The sequence below is a fragment of the Silene latifolia genome, chromosome 5 (genome assembly GCF_048544455.1).
Source record: "Silene latifolia isolate original U9 population chromosome 5, ASM4854445v1, whole genome shotgun sequence".
Taxonomy (NCBI): Eukaryota; Viridiplantae; Streptophyta; class Magnoliopsida; order Caryophyllales; family Caryophyllaceae; genus Silene; species Silene latifolia.
Genome location: NC_133530.1, coordinates 88721437 through 88735513, shown reverse-complemented (window position 1 = coordinate 88735513; position 14077 = coordinate 88721437). Strand labels below are relative to the sequence as shown.

General features: G+C 40.6%; 1 protein-coding gene across 1 annotated transcript; it reads right to left on the bottom strand.

The window, feature by feature from the left end:
• Window positions 1–3469: 3469 nt before the first annotated feature.
• LOC141657811 (uncharacterized) lies at window positions 3470–9144 on the bottom strand. The gene is made up of 13 exons (XM_074465156.1): window positions 8835–9144; window positions 7649–7746; window positions 6587–6669; window positions 6323–6449; window positions 6008–6071; window positions 5756–5853; window positions 5588–5672; window positions 5375–5498; window positions 4773–4874; window positions 4538–4602; window positions 4108–4189; window positions 3933–4012; window positions 3470–3842 (listed from the first exon to the last, which is right to left on the bottom strand). The coding sequence occupies exons 1-13, from the start codon at window positions 9059–9061 to the stop codon at window positions 3785–3787; spliced, it is 1293 nt and encodes a 430-aa protein (XP_074321257.1). The 5' UTR covers window positions 9062–9144; the 3' UTR covers window positions 3470–3784.
• Window positions 9145–14077: the final 4933 nt, after the last annotated feature.

The following is a 14077-nucleotide window of genomic DNA, read 5'->3' as shown; positions in this document are numbered from 1 at the left end:
AATCTCTTTAAAGGGATACGATTTTGTAAAATTAAGGGAAGTGTAGTTTAGAATAGGTAATTTGAAAATGTGAGGTTAGTGAGGGAAGAAATACAAAGATTTGATTTTACAAGATATTATATTTCTCATGTGTGTTGTACAATTTACATGTTAAATAGGGATTTTACTACTAAATAAGATCATAAGATATAACTTGTTTGATAATTAAAAATCCGTTAATATTCCTTGTATAGCTATAGTAAAAGAAAAAAGGAACATTAAACATTTAAACTACGAGTTTTATATAATATATATATATATACATTTTATTGAGCATTTATTCGACCTGATAACTTGCCCAATCAAATATTGATGGTTTACTCGAGTTAAAACTAGAACTCAAGGCTACAAATAATGTGGAGTATTTTTATTACATGCATTTTTTAATCACAAATTTTCATTTTTGACGTTATAAATTTATGATCTCTCACACAAATTAAAATAATAGCAAGTGGGAGAGAGATTTGTGAGAGGCTACAAATTTATGAGCGTCCCAAACGAGATTTGCATTTTTTAATAATGATTTCATAAACTCAATTGACAAACTACACAAAAAAAGGATTATACATCCATACAACTGATAGCAGTGGCGGAGCTAGAATTTGAATTTAGGGGACGAAAAATTTTAGTGGGGACGAACGACTAATTTTATAAAGTACACTTGAATTTTTTTTGAAAAATATAACTAAAAACTTCGAAAATTTTATCCAACAAAAGGACGATCGCCCCTGTTAGCCTCTAAGCTCCACCACTAACTGGTACTCCCTCCATTCAACTCCACTTTGCATCTTTCTCTTTTGCACACTATTCACAAGCGGACATTCAACTTCAATTTTCTCTCGATACATAAGTTAAAATATATTCATGTGGAATCTTATTTGATTCGTCTTTAGGAGTACATTAAAAAAAATCTAACTTTTATAATTTTTACAAATACGTATCTAAAGATATTTACCGCATAAAAGTCACATTGGTACTATAAATAGAATGCATGAATTGCAGACTACATAAGCATTTTCTACCATTTTGCATCAAATTGTAGACATAATGAGGTGTAAATGTGATCCACATACGTGATGCCATATGTCTTGGACCCCACGTCAAATATCCACCTGGGCCCTTAGCTTAAGCGACACTTGGCTCCTCTGCCTTGCTATGGCTAGCAATTCATAATTATTCATTTTTTTTATTTAATAACTACTTTTAAACCCGTGCAAAATTCATAAATAGGATTCTACATCCTGTTGTACAGTAGTATTGTACAACAGGTCCATACTTCCTCCATTCAACTCCACTCTACCACTTTCTTTTTTCACGTTTATCAACGCGTGTTTTACGCGCTAAATATCGTTAGCTACGTATTTGCAAAAACTATAAAAGTTAGATATTTTTAATGTACTCGTAAAGACGAATCAAACAAGATCTCACATGAATATATTGCCACTTACATATCGAGAGAAAATCGAAATTGAATACATAATCGTGAATAGCGCACAAAAATGAAATAGGTAGAGTGGAGTTGAACGGAGGAAGTATATTTTATATATCTATCTAAGCCAAACAAAAATAAAAATAAATTCTACACATCTTATTTTTCCATAATTCTGATTTCTCTTCAGTCGACAAACCCTCTTCCTTCCCTTCTCTAAATTTCTCTTAAACGACAGTCGACAAATCTCTCTTCTTCATAATTTTGATTCTAAAATGGTGAAAGGAAAGCAATTTACATTATCATCAAGGAGGAAAAACGCATCTAACAACAATCATACGAACTATTATTAAAAGAATACGAACACCTAAGAATACGAGCTATTAAGATAAGAATATGAGCTAATGTAAAAAGAATACGAACTTAAAAGGGTCACGAACTTAAAAAAACGAGCACATAAGCATACGAGCTATTAAGATAAGAATACGAGCTAAAGTAAAAAGAACACGAGCTTAAAAGGATCACAAGCTTAAAAATACGAGCACATAAGAATACAAGCTATTAAGATAAGAATACGAGCTAATGTAAAAAGAATACGAGCTTAAAATGATCATGAGCTTTAAAATACGAGCACATAAGAATACGAGATATTTAGATAAGAATACGAGCTAATGTAAAAATAATACGAGCTTCAACTATTTTCATGCATTATAAATTTTGGATAAAAAAATTCTTTCAAGATGATGCTCAGTTCCGCATAATCAATTAATTATAATAATTTAAGGGAGAAGATGATTCATTAACTGAATGATGGAGGAAGATGAAGAGAAGTTAGAAAAATATGGAAACAGTCAGAGAGAGAATGAGGATTAGATTGAAAATTGAATTAGTTACCTTTTTTGCAAAAATATTTGAAAAAAGACTAAAATAACCTTGGATGTAGAATGCTCATTGTACATCCAGTTGTATAGTCTTGGAACTGTGCAAAATTGCACGAGCTTGTATTTAGGACGGTATGAATTTTTTTTGATGAATATTTTATTTTTACATCCCTATTGTAATTATTTAATACTAGTTCTATATCAGTGATTTAACTGGAAATGAACATTCTCAACGTAAATAGGATCGTTAAAACCACAACTACCGGGTGAATGTTCATTTCCAGTTACAGACGGATTAACATCAGTAAGAGTTTCACCATATTCGGCACATAGATCTCTCACTAAGCGCTCAACAACATCGTACTATCTAGTTTTAAAAATTATTTAAGTTATTTAATTTATTCGCATTGTTTGTAATAATTAATTTCATTAATTCTATTATATATTCCCTTTATATGTAATTCATTCTCGTAATTAAATGTAATTTATTTTCGTAATTATGTAATTTTATTATTAATTATGTAATTTTATTATTAATTATGTAATTCATTCCAATTATATGTAATTTATTTCATTTATTCCGTTTTTTAATTCATTCCGATTATATGCAATTAATTTCATTCCCGATTGTATGTAATTATTTCATAAATTTTTTTTAAGACGGAAATTGTCGCATGGTTGTATTGGCAGACGATTTGAAGAAATAAATTCTTTGCCCACCAACGGGACCCACCATAACCTGAATTTCCAAAAAAAAAAAAAAGTTGTGCAAATGACGTGGCACATTCTCCATTCAGCATTGTCTTCTAAATTAATAAAGATAAGATAACACACGAAACATACAAATTACGAACTATTTAATAATAACAACACATGAAACATGCAAGTTACAAAGTACTACGTAATATAAAGTCGTCGTATTTCATAGATGCAAGTAGTGATGGAGCGAGGGGCGGCTACTAGGGACGGTCGCTCCCGCTGTAGTTTGAAAATTTCGAAATATTTAGTTAAAATTTTTGAATTTTTTCAAGGCCCCCTTACAATATTTCCCTTTTGTCCCCGTTGTCTTAAAATCCTAGCTCCGTCACTGGATGCAAGTCATGCAAGTTTTACCAATGTAGACTTTTGAAGTGTTTATTTATGCCGAAAGTGAGTATCATCATACAGAATTCTACTGACTAAACTACTGAACATCATAGCGGTGAAATTTCTCACTCTTATATGCCTGTAAACTATTATAGCATACTTTACAAAAGCTTGAGCAGGAAGTATTTAGCAATGCACCTATCTACATTGACTTGAACCTCGAGTCGTGAATTGCCAATCGTCGACTAATTGTGATTTTCTGCCGAATTATCAGTTGTCGTGAACCATTGAACCCGACATGTAGAGAAGCGACAAAGTTCAAAATTGTCGTCTTGTAGCTGAGCAAAAATCACACGTATATTCCTAAACCGAGCTCCTTCGGATTAGACTCCACCATCCAAGGAGACCTGTAAAATGTTCGATAATCAAGAGACATACGTAAGATTTTGCAGAAAAAAAATGGCAATAAAAGATTTAAAACGTGTATGTATACTTACTTGTTCATCGCAAAATTGAATGTTCCTTGAGCAGCGCGCTCCAATAGAACTTTCCTAGCCTCGACTGCAATGCCTTCAGGCTGTATATAAATCAAGAGTTCACTGTTAAAACAGCATGAGCATAAAATACCTATGGTTCACTCTTTAATGACTTATTGACGAGCCTCTACCATACCTCTTCGGGAAACCATACTCCTGGTTGCGTACTACCTTCGAGGACTGCAAGAACAAATGCAGCGGTAGATACTCCTACTGATCTGAAAGACGTAAAAACACGCATATTAAATTTACTGTTTGAACAGCAAGACGGTCTCACATGTGAGACCTTTTTTTTTTTTTTTTTTTTTTTTTTTGTATTCTCCCTTTAGTTATATGGTCAATGGATTCAACGTAGACTGCGAGAGAGTCTCGTAATAAGTTTCTGTGATCTTATAAACTCAGAAAAAATCACTGATGCAAAAGATTCAGAATATGCTGCTTCTGAGAGGTCCAGCAACTTTTTATGTTAGTTATTGTCGTTTTCTGCAGCGTAGCAGCACGACAAAAACTTCCAAAGTTTATTCAACCCATTTCTTGAACTGCATATACATATTGTTGATACTTACACAGACAATTGCTTGTGACTGAATATACCAACTGTATTCTGTCCATTTGAGCATTCCAGATCGACCTGTTAAAAATGGAAGATATTAAGCATATATCCCACCAGATGAGAAGCTTATGCTTCAAATAATGAAGCCTCTTTCTCTGATTTTGAATCTATAATTCATCAGAAGAGAAAGGGAATTTTTTTAAGGCTGAACGTGGTGATTTTATAGAATCAATGCAAGAGTGCCTTACTCTCATTGAAACACGTTCTCCAGCTATGCCATCAACTGCTCGAACTACTGGGTCAAATAACTCGACTAACTGCTGGACCTTTTTCTTATCCCTCAGAAATTCCTGCATGTTATGCTTGTGTAAGTGAATCAGGGAAGGTGAAGCCTCCATGTTTGATATACCAGATTTACATAATTACATGCATAGGTGTAATAATAAGCAAATTTGACGTATAATGAGAGAATTAAATAAAATGGCTCACTAAGTTGGCTGCATTTCTTATTGTGATTTTGTACCAGACATTTGATACAATTCTTGATAGACAGTTGCTCTGTGAACTTAACACAGGGGCAAGGATTCGTAATTCTGACACCCCCAACACACTCTACCCGGCCATGACTAGATAGATACTACCATATGCTACCAAAGTACAAGGTACCCGGCCGCCACCAATAATTAGCTTAAAGAACACGCTTTTGGGTTTACCTAGCTTTCACGTTTTATTTGACAAAGAGCTAAGGTGACCAAACAAGTTTCTATAGAGCAACAGTAATACCTCCAATGTAGTGATTTCTAAAAATTGCATCCAAACTTAGCAAGGGGAAAAAAAAACTTAATTTTACCGGTGATAGAAGGTTTGTCATTATCACCATTCCCCAATTCCAGAAGAAGGGTGAAGTCCCAAATCTGGCGCTGACAGTTGGTATTCCAAGAACTTCATGCGTACTTCGAACTTCTGGCAAATTCCTGGAAAATGATATTGTTGCATATAATTATACTATTCTTTCTACAGTAAAAAATACTTCTTCGTATTCAGTATGAACCAAGTAGCTTACAACAAAAATACGTCCTTTTTTCTGATCCCTTTTCCAAAATCAACATTAACCATCCCACTATAAGGCTTTAGTTTCACCTTTTCACCTGTATCCACAACAAGGGCTCATTAGAAAACCGACAAGGATGACAAATGAAGTCGACCAAACAATGAGAGAAAAGAATAAGACCTTTCTTATAAGCAATCACTTCCTCTCCTAGAAGTAAAAAACTGGTAGACAATATTGTTGGCCCGGCACCACCAGTACCTGCTGTGTAGTATGAGAATCTGAAAACAGCATGCACCATATAAGACCTCATAAACGCTCATAAGAAACTCTTAGTTGTTGATAGCATAAAGAGTTTAACAGATGACTGACACGCCAAAAAGATAAGGCACTGTAGAACATCATCTTAAGATATTCAGGAAGAAGAATTACTACCTGAGCCGTTCAGGTTCAGTTTCCGCTTCATCTCGTGCAGCTCTCACAAGTTCTGCAGCCATCACTGTCATCATAGTTTCACAGGAAGAAAATTAAATTGCATTAATAACATACAATATCTTTTACAAAAACTTAGACGGATGATGAGAGCTCCATTAAATCTCACAAGTTAATACAGGTGTCCCCCACAAACTTTTACCCTAAGGATATTAGGAATTTCACAAGTGTATACAATGACTGAATGAGCTGAGTCAATAATTAAGGAAGTAAAAAGGGATAAAAGTGAGGAAATATAGGTTGTTAAAATATGAGAACCATTGCTCACTCCAGGATAGATCCCAGCAGTTGTAATAGCTGGAATGTTAGCAGCCACTGCATCTTTGCAATAAGATTTAGCACGGAAAGCATAGCTTGAATCATCACAAACATCAACATATGCCGTCTGTAAGAAGATCCACAAGCGTGAATCAATCAAATACCCAAAGCATATTAATTGTCAAACAACTGTTAGAACGTCACAGCACAAATGGCACCTAACATTTAAAAGTATCTTGAATTTCGATAATTACCTCTTCTCACCTTGGTACGAATAGCAGCTTCCAGTACACTACATGATTCTGCTTGCTGGAAAGGCCCTGCAGTGTGAACCACAAGATCAACATCTGCAATGAAAGTAGCAAGAAGTTAGAACGCAAACAATTTATTCCATTAAATAGAAAATTATTATGAGCAGGCAGCACATTTTTTTCTGAATAGTAACTATATTCTGCGCTCCAAGGCTTCCAACAATTTGGAGAGCACATAGATATCATCCTGGAAAGCTCCTACTATACATTATTACACTCTTAAACCACGCAATTGGGAGGGTAAATATCACTATTACATTTTGCTTCCAACAATTTGGAGAGCACTTAGATAGCATCATGGAATGCTCCTATTATACATGCTCCGAGACCATACAATTGAGAGGATCCCTTAGTATATATGAAGTACAATGCGACCATTGTCCTAAATTTATTGTCCCCATTTGACGTTGCTGGTCAGTAAACATTGACCATGAACTTCTCCAAGTATATGTAGAGATTCAATATAATATTTGTCATGTTTGATCAATCAAAGCAACTATTTCACATGACCATCTCTAAAAGTTTAAATTATTGTACACTCTGCAAAAACATCGGTCAGAGTTGACAACGTTTGACCACTAAAATGCAAATCTTCAATCCTGACTTCCCATTGTGTACTGTTATACCATATACAACAACACAAGATAGGCCAGATAATGTATGGCTGTTATTTAAACGGTCAATCACCTGAATAAAAAGAAGTAAAGTAGAAGGGGTCACCAAAAATTCCTTAAATATAAGCCATAAGTTAATCTGATCAGTCTTTGCGGCGTGGAAGGGGTGACTAACACGAGGTTCAGAGTTGCTCATTGCTCTGGAATCACAAGTAGGAGGTGGGAGTGAGACTGAACCTTGACGCTTAACGTGATTACTCTAATTTCTACCACGCCATTTAGAAGATCTAATGCAAGCCAAAGTAAATGCAAAAGCAACAGCAAGAATGCTCTTCTAGCCCTCCTAAGCATTCAAATGAAACCTAATCAACAATTCCAGAATTAAACAAGTATGAAATCACCTTCTAAAGCAGCTTCCAATGCATCCACATTATTAAGATCAATTTCAACAAACTTCGATTTCTCCCCAAGCTTCTTCCTCATTTCCTCTCCTTTTTCCCTACCATTGATTATAACAGTTCAGTTATTGGGAACATTTGACAAACTAACATCAAAACACTCATACAAGTATAAAACAACCATAAAAGCTTATCTCCTGGAACAAAATGGTGTCCTCTAAGTCTCTCACATAAACCACCAGCAAAACAAGAACATTACTCCAGTTCTTCAACGGTACCCCGTAATTACAGGTGAAGGAGTGAGATTTATTAGCAAATAGCAATATAGATAAATAGAGGCTGTACACCGAATGACAACTATTTCACAAAAATAAGAAATGCAGCCATTGTAGTTAGTCATTTTAGTTTACTTACCTAAACCATAATCCAAAACCAACAATAACATGAATCGAAAACAACATTACTCCAGTTCTAATCGACATTTTTCCAATTCTAATTGAAAACCAACAACATGTTACGAACAACATTACTCCAGTTCTAATCGAAAACCAACAATGACATGTTAAGAACAACATTACTCTAATTCTAACAGAAAACAACATTACTCCAGTTCTAATAAAAAACCAATAATAACATGTTACGAACAACACTACTCCTATCCTAATCGAAACCAACATTACTCCAGTTCTAATCGAAAACCAACAATACCATGATACAAAAACCAACAATACCGTGATACAAATACCATTACCCCAATTCTAATCGAAAACAACATCACGAAAACCGACAATAGCATGATACGAACAAACATTACTCCAGCTCTAATCGAAGACAACATTACTCCAGTTCTAATCGAAAATCAATGATACCAACAACATTACTTCAGCAATTACAGGGTATATTAAACCAAAAATCGAAAAATTAAGTCCAAATTTGTAATAACAGCTACTCCCTCCGTCGGTTCATTTGTTTACCTTTGGGTTTGGCACAAAAACCAAGTAAAGAGGAGACGACCAATTATTCGATGACAAATAGACCAAATTGAGTGGGGAGGATCAAATTATTCATCAAAAGTATTTCCAAAATAGAAAGGTAAACAAATGACGGAGACGGAGGGAGTATTTGACAGTAACAAAATAACACATGATCGAAAGATGATGAATTACAGTAAGGCTTAGTAATTAATTACCGATTGCGGCCGCCGACGTCGATGCGAAGTCCGGGAGACAACTGAGAGAGCGCGATGGCGGTAGAACCACCGACTCTTCCGGTACCTCCTAATATCAAAACCCTAGAATTCCTAATCTTTTCATCGGAAGAAGATGAATTGCTGTAAGGTTTAATAATTTCTTGGTCCTTGATTGAGCTCGAAGTCGCCATTAATGGCGACAATGCGAACGCAAAAACACCCGCCATTTTTGCCCTTCGAAGGATAAGATTATTAGCCGTTGAATTCGCGGAGTGTATTTCTTTTTTCTGGTTTTATTGTTGGTGGCAACGTGGCATTTTTTCGGGCTCTCGATATAAATTTCATTTAATACTACTTAAATTGTTTAAATGAATGAAATTGATTTTTTTATTTTTTTTAAATTTGGTTGGAAATAAAAAACGCAATTTATTTTCGCAGTACAATTTTTACTCATTATCATAATCTTGTTAAGGTGTAATTCGGAAAAGTATTATTCCACCCGCGTGGCTTGTAGAATAGCGTCTTTCTTGAATCTCCTTGCGGTCTCCTGAAACGATGAACAAACTGAGGGCTCGGCTTTGGCCGAGCGTACTCACTCCGACGCTCAAGTCAGTAAACTTAGAGAGGTAAGTTGTCGTTACTTGGCTAATGAGGTATTGTAGAGAGATAAGGAAGATATTACCAGATGAATAGTGATTCTTAGGTTAAATTGTGGATCCTTTCCTCAATGAAGGTTGAGGAGTATTTATAGACTTTCACCTTTTGTCACGTAGTGGCCAAGTGGCCAAGTGGCTAGCAGGTGGAAAGACCGTTCTACCCTCGGCCGATGAACCCATGGCAGGCCGGCCGAGGGTCTTGGATATGAGTACGCGGATATGTATCCCGGCTGGCTAGTTGCCAGGCCAATACCCAGGTGACAGGCCGATGGGTTGTATCGGCTAGACTGTCTAAGTCGTTGACTTGCTGTGGATATCTTTGACCTTGCTCAATGTCCGACTTAGTCACGGTGCGAATATGCCCCATCAATTTGCCCCGCAGCGTAGTCTATGCCGTGGTATGGGCTCCGATGTATGTTGAGCGTATATTCTGCGAAAGTAATTTCGAAACTTTTTCTCAGACGGCTTCTTCTACCTCGGCCTGGTTTCGCTTAGGCCGTACCATATCCCCATCCACATGGATGTGTAAAGGGCATCCGATGTGGAAAAGAAAGTGACGCTGGCCGAGACCGGGGTTGGGAGTGCCGGTTGTTTTTGATTGCCCCCGGCCGGTGCTTCCTAGCTTGGTTGATCATGTGGCGGCGGAGAGCAAGATACCTAGGAATTTGTTGAGGAAGATGAATAGGCGAGAGATATGAAGGGGCGTGTTGAAGACGCTTGATCATCATTGCATTGATTGACGTTCGATCGTTGCGACGATTGACATTCCGTGGTTGCATGTCCGACACGTGTTTGTTCGTTGATTGGCCGACGCTTCATGGGTCATTCCCTGATTGGTCCTTCTTCATGGGCTTTTCCCTATAAATAGGGCGGTTGTTCCGTGAAATTGGCCACCAATTTCATTTTCTCAAATTTTTCTCCGAAATTTTCATCTCTCTAAACTTTCAAGGGCTTCTTTGTCTTGATTTTGAGTTATTATTCCGGCGAGTGTTTTTCTTCAAGGTAAACAAACAAATTTTCTCACTTCTTATTTTGTTACGTAATCATTGCTATCATGTCTTCTCACGACGCCGGACTAGCACTTCGCGTCGGGGGTTCCCGTCGCGTCTTGACGAGGAGGGGTACTAGATGCCATCCCGATAAGGTCTGGGGGCCCTAGGTGTCCTTCTCCCGTAGTCGATCCACCAATTTTGGAGGAATGGGAGGATGAGGATGATGATGCTGATGATGATGAGAGGACTCCTTCTGATGGTGAGAGGCCGCTTATCCCGGATCATGGCGAGGCTCGCAGGATCTGGTCTTGACCGTGTCCGGGACCAATAAATTCGCCATTGCTCAGTGCGACTCTTTTCGGAGGCCATTTCTCCTTCGGTGAGGGGTACAAAATTGTTATCCTGAAGAGGGTCGGGCGGTATGTTGCCCTCCCCGAGGTCACGTCGGCGTATATATCGGCACATGGAGTATGGGCTCCGGTTTCCTTTGAATAGACACGTCATGGCCATCATCAAAGCTATGAACGTCGCTGTGGCTCAACTGCACCCGTTGGCCATGAGGACGATAGTTGGCTTTGTGTGGCTCTGTCTTTTTAGGGGGGAGGTCCCAACAGTTAACCTATTCCGCCGCCTTCATCATCTTCGGCCGTCAATCGCCGGTAAAGTTGGGTGGTACGGCGTGCGGACGGAGCCTGCTACGTCTCCGTGTCAAGCTTACTTCTTGTAAGGATCGCAACGGCGATGGGTGTACGTCCAAGTGCGTCGGAGGACTACCCATTGCCTCGGTCCTTCCGAGCCTGTTTACTTGCGGTGTGAGAACCGGGAAGAATATGAGAAATGTATTTCCCGGGGTAAGGTTAAGATGGACGCTTCGATGGTCCCTCTTACCGCGGAGGAGAAACGGGCGATGCGTGTTTGTTTGATGCCGAGAAGGGATGGCGCCCCGACTCGGATTATCCTTCGAGGATGAGCCGCTTTGTCGCGTCGGCCTCATACGGCCCTCAATCGGGGTGAGTGGGGTCGGTGTGAGGCCCATCTTTGCCTGTTGTATTCCTGTTTTAGAGCTTTGTTTTACTTCCTTTACGTAACTCTTGTTTGATTTCTTGCAGACCGGTTTGGCCGGGATCATGCGAGAGGACCTTAAAGAGGTTAGGGCTTGATAAGGACGGGAAAGTTGTTCAACGGCATCCTACGGCTGACGCGCGTGATCGCAGACTGGCTCCCAACGAACTGATGGACAAGCAGCTGAAGGCATTAGATCCGGAGGCGGCCCATGCACGGGTTCTCGGAGGCGTGCCGAAGAGAACAAAGAAGGCGAGCGTCAAATTGGCGGCGACGTCGGTGCAACCCCTCTTCGACCCCGGTGGTCCGGAAGGATCATGTGGAGGTCATCGATATCACCGAGGGGTGATGGCCGTTACTAAGGACTCTTCTCCCTCGAAGAAGAGAAAAGTGCCACCGTCGCTTCCACCGTTGCCGGGAGAAGATCGCCCCCACCGGCCCTCCGCCTAAGAGGGTCCGGGCGGTACGGATCTAACTTGCGGTTCGAGACTTAGCCGGTTCGTTGGACATTCCCGATGACCGACTCTCTGATGTGTCGATGCATGTTGACGTGGATGCTCTGTGTAAATTTTTTGTAGATCCGCCGTCAAGAATCGCCGTTCTCACCGAGCGGCGGATTCGAGAAGCGACCGAGAAGACGGGTGATAGAAATGTCACCGTTGACTCCTCGATTCAGAAGATTCCTTCCACCAAGCTCGTGGCGGAGGGTGAGAGAATATATAAGAGGTCGGCGAAGTGGACCGTTCAGCCGGCTCCCACATCATGGAGCGAGAAAAGGCCGTGGCCCAAGCGCGCCGCCGATCGCAAAGCTTAAGCTTGATCTCTCCACTGCGAAGGGCGAAGCCGGAAGGCTAAGTGGATCTCCTTCTTCGCCAAGAAGCGTGTGGAGGAAGCCGAGAAGCCGCTGGTGGCCGAGAGGGCCAAAGTTGAGGATCGATGCTGCCACCGCCAAGTTGATGGAGGAGCGGGACGGTATAAGGGCGCTTATGACGCCGTGGTTGCCAAGAGGGAAGAGTGGAAGGGTCTATACGATGCCCAGTCGGAGGCGCACGGGGGCTATCCTTGCTCAAAAGGAGAAGGATATTGAGATGCTTCAAACTGAGCTTCTCCCTAAAATGTGCGCCGACTCCGAGACCAGGCCGAGGAAGCGGCCGGGAGGCAATCAAGAAGCTCTTCCCGACGGATCCTTCCCATGGGATAAATTCGACAATCTTCTGGACAAGATGGCCGAGGTGCATGGGGAACGGCTGGCGCAGAGAAGGCGGAGGCGGCTCGGATAGGCCGAGGCCAAGGCGGCCTACGATGCGAAGGTGAAGGAGGCCGAGAGGCCAAAGGTGATTGAAAATGTGGAGCCTTCTCCTAAGCCGGCCATCAAGATGCCGCCGCTACCGATGGAGAGCAAGAACGAGGCATAGGGAGACGGGCGGTCGTCACCGGACTCACCCAAGCATCTCGGATAGCTTTAGCTGTTCGGGGCCAACTATTGAGCCTTTCCTCCTGCCATCTTTTGACGCTTCAAGTGACATGTTTGTAATCTTTTGCTTTTCTTTTGTTTTGTTAGTAAAACTCTTGGTAGGTTGTGTTTAGGCTTATCCCTATGGGGACGGCCGTCGTCTGTACTCTCCTTGTAATTGTTTTCAATAAAGTTCATCTTATTGGCCTTTGGCTTGGCCGGGGCTTTGATCACAATCCTTCACTTGTCTTCTTGCGTTATTAATTGAGTGCCTTCGTTTTTACCTTCGGTATGACCGAGGCAGTTTGAATGCATATCCCAACTGTGTTTAACGTCTTTAGCGTGTCGACCGACGTATCCCCGTCGCTCTCGGCTTTGGCCGAGGTAATCGGGGTTGCGGCTCGACAGCGTTCGTAACTGTGTAGGCATATTGATCGCTAGATTTGCGTCTCAATTGCAGTGAGTGTACGTTTCTTCTAGCGTATCGACCGACGTATCCCCGTCGCTCTCGGTTTTGGCCGAGGTAATCGGGGTTGCGGCTCGCGCGTTCGTCAGAATCGTAGGCATATTGATCGCTAGATTTGCGTCTCAATTGCACCGAGTATACGTTTCTTCTAGCGTATCGACCGGCGTATCCCCGTCGCTCTCGGCTTTGGCCGAGGTAATCGGGGTTGTGGCTCGGCGGCGTTCAGAATCGTGTAGGCATATTGATCGCTAGATTTGCGTCTCAATTGCACCGAGTGTACGTTTATTCTTGCGTCTCAACCACGGAGGGGATACACACTGACGGAAAACTTGGATGTTTCTTCATTAGATATAAACACGCCACGGGTGCCGACAATGGTTTTGGACACCTCCGCCGCTTATACAAAGTACTTTCTTAGGTTGTCGGTGTTCCGGTGGCTCATCAAGGGCACGCCCCCATGTCTGTCGGCCGGTATGTACCCGACCTCATCTCTTCAACTACTTTGTAGGGTCCCTCCCGATTAGCCAGTTAATTTACCATGAATATTTCCTTTGTTGGTGGCGGCCGACTTTCTTAGGACTAGATCTCCTATTTTTAAGTCCCTTTTGTGGACT